The following is a 20,897-nucleotide window of genomic DNA, read 5'->3' on the forward strand; positions in this document are numbered from 1 at the left end:
CGCAGATAGAGGCGTTTGACATCGTAGCGAGGGCAGGTACACAATAGGTGCTCGATGGTTTCCTCGCACCCACAGGAGTCGCACATTGGGCACTCGGCCAATCCCATACGGTACGAGTATGGGTTCGTGAACGCCACTCCCAGCCACAAGCGGCACAGCAAGGTTGTTTCGCCGCGGGAAAGGCTAGATGGTAGTTGTCGCCGTAGCGTGGGGTCCAGTTTGCGTAATCTGCAATTGAAGGCACTTGAAATCCAGAGATCTTGTGACTTCTTGCGTGCAAGTAGGCGAAGTTCCCTGGCAGCGTCCGACCTCGCCAAAGGTGTTGGACGCGTCTTGGTGTCTTCGTGGGCACAGCGGGCAGCCTTGTCATCTAGGTTGTTCTCGATGATGCCACAGTGAGTAGGAATCCGTTAAATTTTATGTGGTGTCCTCTTCCCAGAGCTTGGTGGTGCACTTCCCTGATGTCAAATATCATCTGCTCGTAAGTTCTGTGATGTAACGCAGATTTTATACTGTAAAGAGCTGCCTTAAAATCACAAAATACGACCCACTTCTCTGTTGGCTGTTTGGTGATGTACGTCATGGCGGCATGGAGAGCTGCAAGTTCTGCCGACGTAGATGTAGTCATGTGTGACAATTTGAATCTAACTGTAACCTGCCTAGCTGGAACGACGAGCGCGGCAGTTGAGCTGGTAGGTGAGGTCGAACCATCGGCATATATATGAATGTGGTCATGATACGTCTGGTGCAGTAATAGGAGCGTAAGTTGCTTCAGAGCCGGCGCTGGATGATTGGACTTTTTTGTAATTCCAGGAATAACAAAATTCACTTGAATCTGTCGCAGGCACCACAGGTGAGATGAAGGCTTCGCCGCCGCTGTAAAAGATGTCGGTATGCACTCTTGATGAGCGCTAATCACTCGTGAAAAGGCCGCTTGAAGTCTCTCGGCTGGTAGGGAGGCCAAATGATGCTCGGGTATTCTTGACAGATGACGAATGTGCGCTCTGAGACAGTCGACAGCTACATGTGTCTGAATTATATGGTCTCCCGCGACGGCAATTGTTGCTGCTGTTGAGGTGCACCGAGGCAGCCCGTGCGTTAAGTCCGTGCGAATGTAGATGATTACTTTCGTGCTCGCACCGCATGTGGACGAGACGAAAGATTCGTAAACGGACAGTCTGAGTGGAGTTGATGTATTTGGTTCGCAAATGACCAGTACGGGGAAGCGATTTGTAAAAATGAACTGGCGAAAGTCTGATATACGGGTCCTTAGACCCCTGGCATTACACTGAAAGATCGACGCACTTTTAACTTCAGTGCGGAAGGGGACTATTGGTCGAGCCATGATCCTTAAACGATGCTAGCAAGTTCTGGATTTAGTGCATCCAGTATTTGCAGAGCACTTCGAGCTGCTGGTGTTTGCAGATTGTTCAGCATAATGCGCATTGTATTAATTAGCGATTGCAGCATATCAGCCACCTGCCTGTTTTGGTCGCACAAATCGCCGACAGTAGACGTCGGGGGTTGTCCAGCGAAAGTTTGCTGTGATTCTGTTGGTGAATGCTGTCGTTTCGGTAGAGCCGGCCAAGCTTCTGCAGATGTGGTCTTTTCAGTGGCCTTGTTCTTCGCGGCTATTTTCACAGTGTCTGTCTTGGGCGGCAGAGGAGGAGGTGGTGTTGCAAGAAGCGCCATGCGCGTCGCAGAGAGAACAGCCTTCCAGAGAGAACGCAGAGAGAACGTCGCTTCCTGATTTTATCGGCGGCTTCGCGATGAGATGAATGATCTCTGGCCATCTCATTGAAGATGACCATTTCCTTCTAATGTGTTGGCATTTCTCCGATGAAGCTGCATGTGATCCTCCGCAGTTTGAACACTTCATTACAGTCGCGCCACATTTATCTGCAGCGCGGGGCTCGCCCCAGCGGGAGCATGCTGCCTGATTTTTGCAGACGCTGCTCACGTGTCCCAGTTTCATGCATTTGCGGCACTGAAGAGGTTTTGCAATGAAAGGGCGCACTGCATGTCTGAAGTGTCCCACTTTAACATGCGAGGGTATATGTTTACCCTTGAATGGTATTTTCACGCAGCGTGAACTGCCTAGCCGGTTAACATCAACAATGACCTCATCATTGGCTGGCTTGATAAAAATCGGCAAGTTGTTATTAAGAATGGTGACGTCTACATCGTCGATAAGGCCGGTGACTACGTCAGATCCCAGAGGGATGTAAGAGCGCACCTGAATGCCATCGAGGTCCGTTACGCTGCGTGGAGTGGTTAAAGCAGCAGGTGTCGTGGTGTCTACGCCTCCCTCATTTCTTTGCCTACTGGCGGTAAAATGCTATCCAAAGATGTCTTACATTAAGTATTACCTGTAAAGATAACGAGCCTTTTGCCGTAGGTCTCGATCATATGAAACACAAACATCGTTCACTAAATTTTCTAATTTCGTTCGAGCACTTATGTGAGCAAGACCTACATACCCCTTACCTTAAGAAGGGCGATATCGTTGGCCAATGTATCCCAAGTGAATGCTGGGTGGATTATTATCTTATCCACAATGACATTTGGGCCTTTCAACATCTCCGTGGTGTTGTAGTAGATTCTGGTCCAGAATGGCAGTTTCCCGCTGCAATAGAGCAAATAAGAAGGAAACAACACCATGAAAATTCAGTGACTCTAATAGTAGGTTTTTCGAAGCAGTCTAAGAGTTAGAGTAACACCATGCATGGCCGCTATAATAAAATGAAAAGGCAATGCGGCGTTACCCTAGGGCATATTTCTACTGCTATGGCAGAGTGCAACCAAGTACACCCATCACATTTAATTTTTGTTGTTGACCTACCCCATGGGTCTCATATAAATATGGGTTTGACAGCCTGTCAGAAATATTGTGTAGAGACTTCCTAGTCCCTTTTGCATATCCTCATGACAGTGTCATAGGCATAAAGAGCACCAAATACGTGAGATTGGGGGGAGGCCTAAAGGAAGAGATGTTCATAATCGAATTGGTGGAAACTACGCATATGTAGCGATATCTTACAGGCCTTTGATGAAAAAACATAATTTTAGCACAGAAACATACAGCGGCAGATTAAGACGACCTCACTTCCTAACAATAGCGTGTTTACTCACATGACTTTACTTCAGTCTAAGCAGAGGCTCCTCACTCAAGGATGATGTAAGGATGATGGTGATCTTACGGTTTAGTCGTTCTGAACTTTAGTCACATTTTATAATTTGCTTCTTGAGATGCGCGAATAGAAATATATTTTCCTACTACGAATTGCATATAAATCGTAAGTATAAACATCGACTCGGGTATTGCATAATCAATGAAGACGCGTGTATTATATATGCAGCATGAATATTCATTTCGATGTACATACGTGTCATGCCTGCACTGAATATAACCTTAAAAAGCATCCAATTATCAGAGACAGACCGTCGTTTTTCTTCGCATGATTACTTATTGTGATTCTTGTTAGCTATTGATAGTTTTAATGACCAATAAGAACAGCCTCTTAGCATCTTTACAGCCTGGTTGCAAACAAGCTCTCCAAGAATGAAAAATTGCTGAAGGACTAGCTTTCCTAAAACGTTAAGTAGGTTACCAAAACATAAGTAGTTTAAGAAAAAGAAAGCGAAAAACCCACTGAAAGACTTGTATGCCGTTAATACACGAAAGCGATTCCTCTCCAAGAAAGACCTTGACTGTAGCGTCTGAGATAAATATACAACATGCATATACATACAAAAATTTATGATAGTCCACGAGCAACAATCACGTTGGTTATGTAGGCTTCAGCCGAGAAACAACAAGAAAGCTTGCATTATGCCTTTTGTTTCTGCATTCCTTCGAAAGCTTTTGCCATTGTTTATCAGGCTGAGCAACTAAACAAGACAAATTAGTCAGGTAGAAGCTCAGTGTATTGCTCTGTGACATCCTTGCGACATTTAAGAACCTGTATTCGCAACGCTTGATAATAGAATTCGTTTTTCACCTTGAAGACTGACAGCTATTTGTTGTGAAATATGTGGGAAGTTGCGAATATCCTGAAATGCCTATAGTACTATTTAGCACAAGAATACAAATAGCGTGTAATGTTCCATTCATATTCGAAACCCTGAAAATTCAACCACCCGTACATTTTGCCCCCACTCGGCTGCTTTCGTTGCCAACTACACTTCCCTGCAGCGAAAGGCTTCTCCGTCTATGCGCGTCCTGACCACATTATGTTCACTAAATTCTTCGCTCTCGGATCTGTTTCATGCTGATTTTTAATCCGTTGACATCATGATCACACTTCACGCCTTTTCAAGGGCCTTTGTATGTTTGTATGCACCTAATCACTTTGCTGCCTGCCTGGGTCACTAGCTTTCAATGGCCAGTGTTCGAATGGTCTAGCTCATGTTCACGGGTTACTGCCTGAATGAGCGGTCGAATGGGTAGCGCATCAAGCTGCAGTGTGAGAGAACAGGGTTCGAGACCAACCTTCAAAACAACTTAGGTGGCTAAGTATGTTTCAATGGGTACATATGTGCCACTCTTCAACGAACACCTTTTCCGGTGACATAGGCCCCTGTGGACTCGTGGCTGGGTGGCCAACGCTGTTTAGTGAAAATCTCTGAATCCTGTAGCACAAGGTGTGTGCACTCGGAGCGCACTAAGAGCGCTAAGAGTGTGCGCTAAGAGCGCTGGATATATTTGAAAGACTGGATATGTGCCTCTCGGTCTGTGCTTGTATTCAGTGAACGTCTACAATGCCAAGTTGGGTCGCTGGGTATATGTCAGCGAGAATGTGCTGCTCTACAAAGACGAAAAAAAATACCGCACGAACCATCTTTGATGAAAATCTAAGGTAATGCGAAGGATTTCCCCCTGCACTTGGCGCAAAGTCCCAGTAAATCCACGTCCTCGCGGGAAAACGCTTGCTCCAGGGCTGCAATGGATTGGTGTTCCAGTATTTTTCTAGCTTCAGTGCCAAAAAGAAACGTGAAAAATGAAAAAGTGAAAAAAGTTATTTTCTCCTATCCTAACGACACTCATATCAACACTGCTATTACTTAGAAAATTCATTCTATGTAAATGTATCTCGAAAAACCATTCCATTTATTTCCTATATCGCATTATTTGTGCTGTAGTAATTAGGTATAAGCTGATAATTCAAATCATATGTTTATTTAATAACGCATAAGGTCTTCTGCTAAAATGTAGTTGGTGCTATGTGCCTTAGAAAGCTTTGACACATTCATTTCCCGGTAAAAGTCTCCCTCTTAAAAGCGTTCGTTACATACATAACATGAACGATGCGTGGAGGCACTTTCTTTTCTAGAATTCCCTGAAGTACTCGGTATGCATACGTGCAGACTACCTGTGCAAGGACCATTGCGAGCCGCCTGATACCGTGATTAGCATATTTGCCTACTTCAGGCTATTTGAATCTATCTATCTATCTATCTATCTATCTATCTATCTATCTATCTATCTATCTATCTATCTATCTATCTATCTATCTATCTATCTATCTATCTATCTATCTATCTATCTATCTATCTATCTATCTATCTATCTATCTATCTATCTATCTATCTATCTATCTATCTATCTATCTATCTATCTATCTATCTATCTATCTATCTATCTATCTATCTATCTATCTATCTATCTATCTATCTATCTATCTATCTATCTATCTATCTATCTATCTATCTATCTATCTATCTATCTATCTATCTATCTATCTATCTATCTATCTATCTATCTATCTAGATTATTCTGCCGAATCAGTGGCCCAAGTTTCCTATCAGCTCGGCGCACTATGTAGCTATACGTGCTGTTGATTCCATTCGTGTCATTCCAGATTCGTGGTTTGACTCTCGTGAAGCCGTCATTAAACCACACACGCCGACATATAGTGGCCGAAAATCTTTACTAGTTTGGACCACTGTGCACTTTCCCTTGGTCATGAAACCGCAGTGGTCATTTCGGTGTCGTCATTCCTGCTTTGGCATCCGATTTTAGTCATGCCGTTGTCGTCACGCCTTCGTAGTCATACAATCGTCATGCATTTCTCACACCACCATCATGATGCCATTGTAGTCGTTCTTTGGATTTCACTATAGCTTGAGCATCCGACTCTCAACAAGTCGTCGCCGTGAATCATTCTTTGTCATTAGGGAATGAATAAGCCTCTATTGTCACGCCATCGTCGTTATTATGTCGTAATCAGACAGCCGCTACCATGGAGCCATTGCCATACTGTTGTCATTATGCATCATGGTCGTGATATTGTGGTCGTGCCTTCGGCTTCACTGCAGCTTTGTCATCCGACTCTCGTGAAGTCTTCGTAGTTGCACTATTGTCGTCATACAGGCTTCGTGATATACTCGTCGTGATGCCATTGTCGTCACACTGTGGTCGTCATTCTATTGTCTTTATACTATTGTTATGCCGACATCGTCACTACGTCGTCGTTGTACACTAGTGGTGATGCATTCGTCATCATACCGCCATTGTGAAGGCATTAGTGTCGTCTCATAGTCGTCGCTCTAACTTGGCTACCATCTTGACAAAGTTGTCCATACAATTGTCGTCATGCCACTCTCATCATGCTTTCTATTTACCACCGTCAACACACCGGTAACGTTGTTCCATTGCGGTCATGCCATCATCATCACACCTCCTAAATCGATGCACCATCATCCCTTTTGATCATTCTATTCTAATCATGTTGTCATCATTCAATTGTTAGCGTGCAGCAATGTCATGTTATTGTCCTAAGACAGTAGTTATAATGCATCCGTTATCATACAACCGTCGTCATTTCAGTTTCGTCCTGTGGTTGTCTTCAAACGACTGTCGTCATCCTATTGTCCTCTTGTCGTGGTGCTGTTGTCGAGGACTCCACGTGGTCCCTCTGTTGTCATTTCATCGTCACGCTGTGTCGTTATACCATTCTCAAACTTAGGCGTCGTCACTGTGTCTGTGTCATACAGTTCTGGCCATGCCGCCATGTTCATGGGCAACCATGGGAACTGAGTACCGTAGCAATGTGGCTCAACACCGGCGTATGTCGGATATAACCCATGCAAGTGAAGTTCAACCCTACAGGTAAAAGGGCGTGGCACGTATACGGTGTGCGCATCATCCTTCTCCTGCGTCTTCCGATCCCGACCAGCCCTCTGTTCTGCATCGCGGTCACGCGCGGGACCGAATGGTCACGTTGAGAGAAATTCTCCTTCACTACCGCAGGGAGCGGTTACGCTACCCCCCAGCACACAAAACACTGAATAAGTCTCAATCTACCACTTGGCGACTCCTTCAGACACGAACCTTTCCGAACCCCGTGCTTTACAACCGCATGTACCCCGATGCATACTCTCCACTCTGCAAAGCGTGCGAGGCCCGCGCTGACCTCGATCATATTATCTGGCAATGCCCCAAAGCCTCACCCACCAACACCTCCCACACTAACACACGCATAACTACGGCCGAGCAGTGGGAGACATTGCTGCTCAGCTTGGACCCAGAGGAGCAGCTCTGGGCCGTCCGGATGGCCGAAGACGCCGCCAGAAAGCAAGGACTGGCCGCCGTCTGAGGAAGGGGGGATTGGGGGTTAGTCTCCCGACCCCCGCCACCCCTGAACCCCATCAAGGACATAACAAAGTTTTATCTCTCTCTCTCTCAACCCTACAGAAGTCAAATAAAGTATCTTCAGGAATTCGGAATGCCGTTACATTTTTCGAATGCTAATCGTGTTACCGTCGACAGGCATCGAGAAATGGGTTCTGTAGTAATTTTTTAATATGTGGTTCATCGAGGAAGAAAAAAAAACATTCTAGCCGGAGCCCTACAGCTGGGAAGATACGTCGTAAATGTCAAATTCCCTAAGGCAAGTAATTCCTGTGGAAAGATTGACAGTGTTCTACTGCAAATTTCAAGAAGCGCATGGATGAATTGGCAATATTTATGATTACTAGCTGCTCTAGGGCGGCAAGAGTAACGGTGCAACCGGTAAACAGAAGCCTAAGGAATGCACCTGAGATTGGAATGAAGCTTACGGTGCAGCATTTCCAAGGCACCAAAAGGGCAGCGGGTGTATCAAAGAGGCCTGTGGATACCGGAGGGTGTTTGCATATAAGAGTGGTCAGCTATAGCGAACAGTAAATCCAGCCCCCCTCCCCCTCCACCCCCTAGGCGCACACAGGCCTTGGCGCCTTGCGCGTTGGTCAGTCCGTTTTCCAGCATCAGTTTTCCTGTTGCCCCTTTAGAACCCTAGAGGCGCTGCTAAAATATACCCTATAATGACACATTCTTGCAACATCACATTAGGACAGTTCTTTTAGACTTTTAGAGCTGCTCAGAAAGAGCAAAAAGGATGGTGGAAGGGTAATGAATCATTACCCTTCCCTCCTTCCTTTTTGCTCTTTCTGAGCTGCGCTACACGCCTAAAATGTCATGTCATAATAATTCGCCTAAACTGCCACTCTTTGACATTAGGACAGAATAAAAAAAAATGAAATCACGCCGGCCATGAGGCAACGCAGCCGCAAACTTGTGACGGAGTGTTCTACGATACCTCACACCGCAAGTTTTACAACACCCGTTCCAATCTTGCCAAAAGTTTGATGGTGTTTAAAGTCAACGCGCGTAGCGAGTCGACAGCGATGATCATAAACAAAGATAAATATAAGTAACGAGTGGTTGTGTAATATATAGTGCCACTAAGTATTGCTATCTTCAGAAGCTAGGGCAACTTTACATGATACAAAATATTGTAGCCATATTCCAAGCACTCTGGGGTCGAGAGTATTTCTTTGTGCCTTCAAGTAAGATCACTGAGCATCAATACCCAAAAGATGAAAAGAAAAACTGCCTTTGCCGTAGGGCGAACGTGTGACATCGGGCGCAATGTTGTGGGGATCACTTTCTGCTGTGTTTGTGACCTGACCTATGCGCCTCAGTTAACGAATGTAAACCCGGCATACAATTGCCACTGGAACCACTCGTGATGGGAGCCCGTGTTAGACTAATCACGTGTACTCACTACGTGTTGAGGCAGTGGGCTGCCGTGAGAACGAAACTTGGAGAGATGATGCTTCCACCACACATCGATTCTGTGAAGTTCGTTGCCGACCACTTGTTTGCAATCTGTACATACACCTTGAAGCAGACAAAAATATTACATAATGACGTAGTGACAGAAAGCGAACGCAGAACCTGACGTTAAAACAAGTATCTCATGAGCATCCGGCGTTTGCTCATGTTTGTCCGGTCTGGAAAGGAAAGGCTATTAGGCATAGCAGTTTCAAGTGGCCATTTTCTGAAGCATGGTAAATGTGATCTACCATAATATACTCGTAATTGTGGTAAAAATGTTTCCATGATATTCGGGAAATCCGCGCAAAGCGGGACGAGAGCCACAACGAGAAGCGCCTGGACAAGCTCCAGTTTTTCATTTCTTTGCCTTTTGTCCTCGTTTGCCTGCACGCATTTTTGGAAGATTAAGTTTCACCAACTCTGTCAACTGTCAAGTCTAGACCAGGCTGGCCCACCTGAATACTACTGCTAAATCTTGGGTAATCTAGCTAAAGGGCTTGACTCGGCCATTTACGCAGGGCAATGACGTCAGCATCGCTGACCCAAGATTTCGACAATTCTCGTGTACGACGTTGTAGAATTGCGATGACAAGCTACGCAAAAGTAATTCGACCGAAAGTATAGCCGCGAGCCAATACACTGCTACAATACACTGCAGTTGCAAAATATAAGCTCTACAATAATAGGGATAATAAAAGTGCTGTTGTCTTCTTTCTTGTCTTTAAGATGTTAACTGATAATAACTGTTTTGTTATTGATTGATGAAGCTTGAATTTGAATGAGATAACTCGACACAACTGGTTTTGAGAGGTCACTATTTGGAGAGCTCTTCTATATCTGGCTCGGTGCTTCCTTTTTTTTTTCGCACTCAAACATAGGTAGATGGCCATTTTTACCGGGGCGACTATCTAGTGAGGCCCCGTACTGAGTCCACCGCCATAATTGCGCCTGCATTTGAATTTAGTTATATAAGCCTATTTTGCGCATCTATAGTGCGGTACACACTATGTATTATGCTATTACGCAAAAATGTTTAAGAAGCAAGAAAAAATGCCCGATTATTGTTTCGTTGCTCACTTTTGGTTTTTAGAATGCTGTTTCCTGTTAAATGCCACTCTGCAACACTGAATACTAAGCACCAAACGTCCCTCATTGGATTAGAATAAGAACTGAGGAAAATAAATGATTTTGGCGCGTGGTTTTCTTTTATTTGAAAGCAGGGTCAGAGGAGAAATTTCGATCCAAGATGCTGGCCTGCAATAGTGTCGCATGGTTATTGTAGAGCAAATGTTATTTCCCACTATGTCTAATGGGACGAGAATGGAGCTAGCTACACACAAAGCCACAGGTGGCCTGTGGTGAAGCTCACTTCTAGTGTGCTGCCAGCTGACAAAACATTTCTGCAAAATATTTATAAAAAATGTTGACTGTCATTATTCTTGCGGCATTTTCACACTTCAACGAAAAGTAAGTATGGTAATCGGGTAGATGTATATGTCTCTTGCTTAAATAATAGAAATAAGATAAACGTATATTTATACTTGGAAAAGTTATGCCGACATAACTGAGTATATTTCAAGGACAAGTATATTTCAAGTACGAGAGGGTTAAGGTTATGCTTACGTACGATCCAAGGTAATTGAAACTTTGATATTGCCCTCCCGTTGACGATTCGGCTCAATGGCTGTCCAATGCCGCAGCCTATTGGCGATAGGGGGCGACAAGAAAATGAGATATGCAGAAATCGTAGTAATCGTATCTCAGAAGATCTTCGCACAGAATACAAGTTTTCTGAAGGTCAAAACATAGCTCTTTATTCGGTTATCCCAAATATTTTCCTGAATAAGGAAACACTTTAATAAGCTAGAAATTCTGAAGCTGTTTTCATGTTTGTAAAGGTTTCTCGTCGTTTCGTGTTTTCTAAACTTTCACGCGTGAATTGAGCTAATACCTTGTTTTTCTCCATGAACAGCTGTGTTAGTACAGAATTTTACCCGCAATATTTAGAGATCAGAGAAAATTAGGAAGGACACGGAATGTGGCCCTACATCTATTACTATCTTCAATATAAATCATAGGCAGAATGCGAAAACACCCGTGTGCTTAGATTTAGGTGCACGTTAAGGATTCCCAGGTGGTCGAAGTTTCCGGAGTCCTCCACTACGGCGTGCCTCATAATCAGAAAGTTGTTTTGGCACGTAAAACCCCATAATTCTTTATTAATTGAAATCATAGATAACAATAAGTGTACTAGTTTATTTGCCTGGTGAAGACTCACCCGAGATCTGATAGACGGATCTATCTTGGCAAATGCACGCTTGTTACTTTTTTTGTAGGTGTGCGCTGCAGTAGAACAGTCAACGACAAATATGTTCATTGTGTCCTCTAGAGAAGGGTTCTTTTACGATTACGCGAATGCCAGCGCTCCAGGCAAGTTTTCTTTGCGAAAAGTCGAATTTTATTTTCCTTATGGTCTATTATAGAGAAAACGTACCAGAATAACAATGGCTTCCCAGCATTTTACGCTGGTCTTCCAGGACCCCTAGTTCGTGGAATTTCTAGGTATGGAAGGTAGCTTGCTATATTCGAAAATTCTTTATGTGTGACAAATACACAAAGGTGCAACATTCACGTACAGTGTGAAGTGAATTGAATTCTGCCTTTCTCATTGCCACAAAAAACGGCTGTATAGAAGCCCACAGCTGTGCTGTACAAGTGCGCCAGGTTTCGAACTGCTTCTCTCGAAAACATATTTAAAAGTTTGTCTTTTAAATGTTTGTACATCCAATGCGCCAAACCATAACTGCTGAATGTAGTGCGATCAGAACGTAAACGTACGTTTGTACTACATTTATTGGTCGTGCCTATCCCCCTTCACATAACGCTTACTTTGCGCATGCGAAGGCCACGACATTTAGCAACTGCTAGGAAGAAGTTTCAATGTCATAATACCTTTCAGCTTTAAGTATGTTAGGTCTGCTTTTATTTCAGCTATCACATTTTTTCGAACAAAGGAAAAATATTTCATTCACCTGTGTTTACTGTCATAAGACATTGACAGTTTTCATGTTTCTGTGCCGACACACCTGCACTCAGCGGCTTTCGATCTTGGCTTCATTCGGCGTCACTAATAATTGACAGTGTGATGAAATATTTGTACCCAGGAATATCAAAGAAGTTGAAAATTATCAATGTGTAAATATAGCTCGAGAACATTACAACAGTATAGGTGATTTGTAAGCACCTACTTCGCATTCCTCTGGTACTTGAGTATTTATTTTATGGTATAAAACTTGTTCATGAGAAAGTGATCGGCAGCATTCTGATATATGCCTGTATATTGTTTCCACGAAGAAGCATTTCCATAAATGCTCAGCACAAGTTTATGTATACAACGCTGAAAAGAAATTCTTCCAGAATGTTGCTCACCTGGTGTATTTATTGCATCTGAAAGCACCTGCACAGAAAGAGATTCAATCGTCAATTTAAAGGATACCAATTACAAGGGGCATGTGCGGCATGCAGCACATAGTGTCCGAAGCACAAGCAACATTTTTTCTAACCTACTAGCATTCCTAGTGTGGGGGACGGTACGGCGCGGCAGTGCTAGCCAACCCGCAGTCTTAAACCGCCTGCAAGCCGCCACGCTTCTCGCCCGTAGCACGTTTGGTTTTCATTCTAAGATGGCGTTACTTCACGTGCCTTGAGTGAGTGAGTGAATAAACTTCATTGCAGGTCCGGCGAGGACGCGAACTCGTCGCGCACCCGGCTAGTCTCCCGTCGGGACCGGCAGGTCTAGCCCACGGGCCCGGTCGTGGGCACGCCGGACGGCCAGGATTTGCTTTTCTAGAGCGGGGCTACGCAGAAGCGAGTCCCACTCCTCCTTGATGAACTTGGGGTATGTCGACCCGCACTCCCAGAGCACGTGAGGTAGAGTGGAGGTCTGGCCGCAGGACGGGCAGGCGTCGTTGCGACACACGTCGGGGTAAACCCCGCGGAGAGCGGACAGACACGGATCTGTGCTGGTCTGTAGAAGCCTAAGCGAAACGGCTTGCGCCCTATTCAACTTGGCGTGAGGGGGAGGAAAAACCCTTCTGGACATGTAGAAATATTTAATAATCTCGTTGTGAGTAGCGGGAGCGTTCCTGTGACCGTAGAGAGGAGGGGTGTCAGTGCTCCTTATAGAGGAAGCGCGGTCGGTGAGGTCACGCGGAGCCTCGTGGGCAAACTCATTGAGGTTCGTGGGAGCACCCTCGACCGATCCTACGTGAGCGGGAAACCAGTGAATTGAATGGTTTGTGAGAGCATGTGGACTCGAGCCGCTAAGAAGACGAACAGTTTTCTTGGCGATGCAACCCTTCTGAAAAGCCCGAACTGCCGTTTTTGAATCACTATAGATTTCGGACGCACGACCGTCTAGCAGGGCGAGGGCGATGGTGACTTGCTCGGCGACTCCGGGGTCTGAAGTGCGAATCGAGGCGCTATTGGAAATCGTTCCGCTCGAGTCGACCACAACGACGGCAAAGGTCTTCCCGTCACTGTACTCCGCGGCGTCGACGAAGCTTGCCGTAATGTCGTGTTGCTTGATATGTTTGAGGATGGCTGCTGCTCTGGCCTTCCGTCTGCCCTCGTTGTGGACGGGATGGACGTTTCGGGGCACAGGGTCATTACGAACTTGTCTCGAATGCACCTAGGAATCGGGGTACTGACAATCGGGAATTCCGCAGGGTGGTAACCCAGCTCTTCGAGGATGCATTCGAGGATGTGGCGGTCAGGCGACTCAGTTGCGCGCGTTCTTGGGCTTCGGCAATCTCCTCGGCGGTGTTATGTACCCCCAGCTTCAAGAGATCCTCGGTATGGGTCCTGATGGGTAGCCCAAGAGCCCTCTTGACTATTTTGCGGATAAGAACGTTGAGCTTGTCTCGCTCCACTCTGAGTCAGTTGTGCATACAAATTTTGTACGTGAAGTGACAGAGTACGAAGGCATTGATCAGCCTGAGAAGATTGTTCATTCCTCGATGCCGGTTTGCGATTCTGCGAACGAGGCGGAAAGCGTTGTCCGTCTCTGCGATGATCTTGCGGAGAGCAGTTCCGTTCCCGCCGTTGAATTCGACAAACATACCCACGACCCGAATAACGTCGACCCTCGGTATCATCCCCCCGTCACAAGTGTGAAGTCTGATGCTGCTTTCAGAGACTGGCTTCCAATCTTTGGGTCTGCCTCCCTTCTCTTTTCTGTAAAGTAGGAGCTCCGACTTGGTGGGGGAGCATCGAAGTACGGTGGGGCGGAGATACTCCTCGATCACGTCGATCGCCTCCTGCATGGCTTCTTCGACTCAGCCCTCGCAGCCGCGGGAGCACCATATGATGATGTCATCGGCGTAGATGGTGTGCTTGACGTCCTCGACGCGCGCCAACCTCTCGATAATACCAATCATACAGATGTTAAACAGTGTTGGGGAGATGACGGCGCCCTGAGGAGTGCCCCGCCCTCTGATGGGCACATCTTCGGCGCGGAAGTCTCCAATGCGAAGCTTGGCCTTCCTGTCAGTTAGAAAAAGAGCTGACGTAGCTGTGGAATCTGGAACCGAGACCCAGGTCTGAATTGCTCTTGACGATGAAGCTGTGGAGCACGTTGTCGAAAGCCTTCTCGAGGCCCAGACCGAGCAGAGCCTTGACGTCTCTGGAACGGCCATCCACAATCTGATGCTTGATTAGTTTCATGGCATCCTGCGTTGAGAGTCCGGCGCGGAAGCTGATCATGTTCTACGTGTAAACTTCCTTGTCTTCGAGGTACCCGTTAAGCCTGTTGAGGACGACGCGCTCCATGACCTTGCCGACGCAGGAGGTCAGAGAAATCGGCCTCAAGTTTTCGATGTTCGGGGCCTTGCCGGGCTTGGGAATGAGCACCGTGCAGACAGTCTTCCATTCTGCAGGTACAATGCCTCTCTTCCAGGACTCGTTTATCTGGTCGCTCAGAAAGACAATCGACGTGTCGTCGAGGTTTCTCAGCATTCTGTTGGTGACTCCGTCTGCACCCGGCGCAGACTTGCGGTTGAGCGCGAAGATGGCCTGTCTGACCTCGGCAATGGAGAAGTCTTCGTCCAGCTCGGGGCGTGGAGGGCCTCGGTAGTCCGGGAGTTGGGTCGACGGATCTCCGTCGCGACGGACAGGCAGGTACTTCTGTATGAGTTTTGCGACGAGTTCATCGATCGTGTGAGACCTGGTGGCTTCGTGAAGGGCCAGGGCCAACGTATGCCTTTGATTTGACTTCGAGCCGCTTTCGTCGAGCAGGTGCCCCAGGTTGGCCGACGCGCATCTGTCCGTCGATGGATTCGCAGAGCTCGTTCCACTGCTGCTGGCATAGCGCCTTGCAGTGGTCATCGATGACCCTGTTGAGCTCCTAAATCTTCTTTCGGAGTTTGCGACTGAGCCTCTGACCCTTCCATCGGCGGAGCAGGGCGGTTTTGGCCTCGATCAGGTGAGCGAGTCTGCTGTCCATCCGCTCGACGTCGAGATCTGTTTCCAGTTGCTTGGTGACCGGGGAAGCGTCGTTCCGGATGCCTTCACACCATTCTTCGAGAGTGGCGGGTGCCCTGGCTCTCCCGGGTTCTTCACGAATCTTGCGAAAATGGTCCCAATCGATGAACGTGAATTCCCTGACTCTACTCCGAGACACCTTGAAGTTGGTCTCGAGAATGTAGTGGTCGCTGCCGAACTCCATGGCGGTGCTCTCCCAACCCACGTCCTCGACGTTCCTCACGAAGGCGAGGTCGGGTGTCGAGTCCCGGCTGACGGAGTTGCCGACGCGCGTAGGAAAATTCTTGTCAGTGACCAGAGTGAGGTCCATCTCGTTGGCGTCTTGCCACAGGTTGCGCCCCTTGGTAGTGTCGTCGACGTAACCCCAGATGCCATATGGTCCGTTGAAGTCGCCGACGACGACCAAGGGTCGAGGGCCGGCCAAGTCGGTCGCCTTCTTGAGGATGGTCTTGAACGGCTGGCTCGAGTCTCTGGGGTTGCTATATAGATTGAGGACGAACACGCTATTTTTGCGCTGATTCCGCTGCGGAACGTCGAGCAGGATCTCAACCATGACATATTCGATTCGACCACTCGCCAGCTTGAGGTCGTGGGTGATATGAGTTAGCCGTTTATCGATCAAGGTGCAAATCCCTCGCTCCCCGGGTAGGCCCGACACGGCCCTGTAGCCCTGGAGCGAGGCGGCGGAGATTAATGCTTCCTGGAGAGCAATGACCTGAGGTTTCGCAGCGAAAGCGCTGAAAAACTCCTGCAGAGGGGCTTCTTTGTTAGAATACCCTCTGCAGTTCCATTGCCAAATTCGAAAACTCTCTTTGGATCTATTCATTATGGCCGACCTGACGGACTACCACCTAACGGGGCAGTTAGGCCTGCACAAAGAATGGGACCTCCTGTCGCCGCGCTGGTGGGATAATGAAGTGTAGCTTTCTTTAGTATGGCGGGAACGGTTAGCGGTTGTACGACGGAGGCGGATGAAGCCATTCGCGCCTCAATGGCGTCGATGCGATCTGCGAGAGCTCCGAGGCCCCTGTTGGGGTCCCCGAGCGCAACCTGAATTCGGCGAACGTTATCACTGAGGCAAGCGACGCTAGCGGCGACCTGTTTGAGGCCGTCTGCCAGCCCAATGAGACTTTGCTTAATCTCGCTCACTTCTGGAGACAACGCTCCCGATTCACATGCTTGTTTGAGTGCTGCCCTGCGTTTGGAGGACGTCGCTGTACCGTCTACCGGAGCTGGGATTGGCGTCTCGGTGGCCGTGACTGACGCACCGTTACCCGACACATTCGAAACGAGTTTCCAGATCTCTGCCATTTCGCTAACTAGCCTCTTGATCGTGTTCGTGAGGTCGTCGTTTTCTTTGCGTAAGCGAAAGACTTCCGCGTCTCTAGCTTGCTCTGTGGGCGGGTTGCTACGAGATGCCGGAGCAGCCTCGGTATTGGCGCCGGGCTTGGGTCGTACCAGATGGGCCCAAACAAGGGTCGGCTGCTTTCCGCAACGTGTGGAGGCGGGCTGAGGCCCGGATGCTCGCTGGGTTCTGGAACCGGATCTGGACCTGGATTTGGATCGCAACAAGGATCTTGACCTCGACCTGGCCCTGGAGACGGAGCGGCTCCTGGTGCGACTGCTGGAGTGGCCACTAGACCTGGATCTCCCCCTGGACCGGGAGCGGCTGAGACCGTATTGACGTTCAGGTGATGCTTGCCGGGCTTGATTCGCGCCCTCCATAGGCGGAAAATGTTCGCCGTTGAGGGCGCGGGAGCGTTGCCCCCGTCTGCGCCTTCATCATCCTTCTCTGATTACATCCCTAGCTGTAATGTCGCGGATCACGGTGCCAGATCCCAAACCGACACCATAAGTACCCCCTGCAAAGTCGGTGACACGAGTGCCTGGTGGATTGCAGCTACGTTACCGCGACCCCCACCAGCGAGTGAAATCTTGCATAATGGTGCACCGAGCGTGGGTGTGGTGGAACAGGCAATGTCCACTAGCACAGGATCTTCAAGAGGTTGAAGTGAACATCCTATACCTGCCCGGCTTCCCGGTCGTATGCCTGGCGACGATCAAGAACTAAGTACTGAATGATCCACGTTGCCGAGGTCTTGCAAAAGCCCAAAAGTCCTAAACCACATCAGGACGCAGACGCAGGAAAAGCCATCTCGAAAGCGGAGGCATCTTGGGGTGATGTGACAAGGGTTCGAATTCGGCCTTCATCAGTGACAAAAGCAATGACATGTTGTAACGAATTGCGATGAAAGTTTCAGCAGTTTTACTATTCATATCACAGTCATAGTTTCTAACAAGACCCCTAGCTATGAATTATGTCCCCAAAGCTTGGACTTCCGCACATTACAGCCGTCGCCCAAGCGTAAATTGAAAAATTGCGCTTTGGGAACGAAAATGTACGCGGGCTTCCTTGTCTAGTTTCTCCTTAAGCACAGATTGGAGGATATCATAAATTGGTTTGGAGGCTTCAGCGCTATCAACTCTCTTGAAGGAGAAAGCATGGCGCCCAATACATATTATATATATATATATATATATATATATATATATATATATATATATATATATATATATATATATATATATATATATATATATATATATATATATATATATATATATATATATATATGCAGTATTGCCTTGCTTCTCCAGCTACGTGGCATTTGCTTATTTTCATTGTTTCGCTCTTAATATAGCATATCATGATAGTGTATATTTTAAATAGAGTATTTCTGGGTTATAATAGTAATAATATATCTGAAGCTTTCAACAACTAAGTGGAACTTCTTTATTGTACAGATGAAAGAAATACTAGCATCGGTCAAGGTGAATACTTACCGCAGTTTAGTTATTGGCTGCGGGGTCTGAAGCACTGCAACTGTGCGATAGGACCCATAACCATGGTGTTAGCCTCTTGAAATTATTTCGCAACTATACCAGTGCTCTGAACCGTCTGTTCATCTCATAGAGCGTGATACTGCGCTCTTCGTTGCACGATAAAGGTTGTCATTCTTTTCATACGGTGCCGGGGCACGTATTCATGTTATGACGGATTGTCGTCATGAAAACTTTATACTGTTCGCTGACGCTTGTAAAAATGGCCAAATTCTTCAATCGAAGTTCACCATTTATAACGACGCAATACAATATTTTTTTATCTGGTGTAGACGAATGCGACGAAACTTTTGCGGACCATTCATCAATGATTCTCTAATTTTTTAGGGGCCAACTAAGGGGCAGTTTTTGGCACAAGACTTCCAATTTTGCGTCAAAACAAAGTTCTATATTTGCGAGCGATCACACAAACATTTCGGTACAACACAGAAGTCAGAAGTCATAAAAGCAATCGCAAATAGACAATACTCATGATGTTTTCTTTTTTATCGTAAACTATTTTATCGTAGCAAAACACTGAGAGTTGCTGTTCAAGCGTTAGAGTACCTTTAATATGTACTGATGTTATCAGTGCATCTTTGATAATGTGTAATGGTTGTGCCAAATGCACAACCAGCTTCTGATGGAGTTCTGGTGTGGCGCGTAGATTGCCGCGGCTGCCGGTTGTCGCCGCACAAGCCCTCTTGTGGCTTCGGCGCTTCCGTTTTGTATACTGTTCTAACTATACTGAATAAAGATTATTATTATTATTATTATTATTAGGCGTTCGCTGTTCGATGGACAACTTGAGTGCCGCATGAATGGCAAAATCTGCTGTGCTTTTATGCGCACCCATAATTCTGGCTAGAACAATCGACGTTCTAGGGGCATAAATCCTGCCACAGTTGATACTTTTCTCGAAACTAGAATGGCAAGTCATTCCATCGCGTATTTCAGGATGCTATCTGAGGATATGCTATCATGTTAGCATAGAACGTGATTCATCAGCATGATCAGTGCTTCACATGCTTGCCTGCATCACGCCACGATTTGCAAATAAAAAATGCTCCAAGGCTTGCTTTATTTGTTTTGAAGCTCACTTCTACATTGGCATCATTGCAGCCACTTCGCCAGTCATGCATTTCACGACAGTAGATGTTTAATTTACCAGCCAGCGCCTTCCCAACTCGACGTGCTATAGCGACTGCAGGCTGCTCTGACAACTTTATTTGGGTATATTTTAGTTACGTATAAAGTAAAAGCTAATTAGATAGGAGCGTACGTTTACGTTTTAAAAGACGGTCAACTTTTTAATTCATTGGCTGCCGCCACTTAAGGTTGAGGACGCTTCAGCAAAAGCTTTCAAAATTTCAATAGGTAAGAAATATTCTATGGGCGCTTTTATGAAACTCATTCATCTTGTACAGATTATCATAAATCAAACATGGTCAAATTGACTGCATGAATAGATATAAATGGGCTTCTAACACTTCCATCTCAGTCACAAGGTAATTAGGCGGCAAGAGGTTCATTCGTACTGCGCAGCAACACTTTCAACTAATACCAACGTCTTCCTGTCAAGGAAGAACAATTAGTTTGCACAAAACTTCAGCTAGAACGGACCTGAACATACGCAGGGAGCCTCGCTTTTCTGAGTCCAACTTTAGGTTAGTATATTCAGAAGGTATGGACGTTACTGTTAAGTTTTGTGGGGTGTCATGTATGTGTACACATAGAAATTCAAGAACACTATAGGACGATTTCGCATTCCTAGTAAGATTCATATTTACGTCTATGATACTTGCCTGAAATTTTTACCTCGGAAGCTCCATGCACCTGATTGAAGAATATAGTTTCCTAAAGCTGCATGTGTAACATATCTCAATACCTGCAGGCAGCAGTTTGTGATATTGGCCACGTCTGGATTTGGGATAGAGACGATCATTTTTTTTAAGTGGAAGGAGGGGGTGGATGTTCCATGAAAACTTCCCATCTTACCTTTTGAAAGACGCAGCCGAAGGCTGTGAAAAGGAAGACATTCAGCATGTCTTCGTCCCAAAGGACCTCTACGATGCTATCACTTATTTTTCGGCACACAGCCTTCAAAACTGGTACACTGGCCTAAAGCTATGCTGGTCTATCCCGTAGAACGCACAAACGTGAAGGATTTGTTTGCAACATCGCGAAGGATAAGCGGGTTGTGAAAAAATGTTGGCTATCCAAGTACAATTGTTCCTATTTTCGCACTGTAGAGACGCTACTTTCAGATCGAGCTTTTCTTCCTGCTTGCGGCTCGTACGAAGCGCGTGACAGGGGAGAAAAGGCCGACCCGAAACTGCCGTTGTTCAATAAGTCACGTTCGCTTTCTCCATCACGT

The 20,897-nt window shown here is 46.4% G+C and overlaps 1 protein-coding gene across 1 annotated transcript in view; it reads right to left on the reverse strand.

Annotated features, from left to right (window-relative positions):
- LOC142564887 (trypsin-1-like) overlaps window positions 1-20,897 on the reverse strand; it is a 37,351-nt gene extending 16,454 nt beyond the window's left edge. Inside the window, exons 1-5 of the mRNA XM_075676078.1 lie at window positions 20,519-20,897; window positions 12,530-12,557; window positions 10,728-10,801; window positions 9,048-9,163; window positions 2,488-2,626 (exon numbers count right to left, since the gene is read on the reverse strand). Of these exons, the coding sequence (XP_075532193.1) occupies window positions 2,488-2,626; window positions 9,048-9,163; window positions 10,728-10,801; window positions 12,530-12,557; window positions 20,519-20,566 (405 nt within the window). The 5' untranslated portion in view covers window positions 20,567-20,897. The remainder of the gene's footprint in view (window positions 1-2,487; window positions 2,627-9,047; window positions 9,164-10,727; window positions 10,802-12,529; window positions 12,558-20,518) is intronic.

This window comes from Dermacentor variabilis, chromosome 11 (genome assembly GCF_050947875.1).
Source record: "Dermacentor variabilis isolate Ectoservices chromosome 11, ASM5094787v1, whole genome shotgun sequence".
NCBI classification, from domain to species: Eukaryota; Metazoa; Arthropoda; class Arachnida; order Ixodida; family Ixodidae; genus Dermacentor; species Dermacentor variabilis.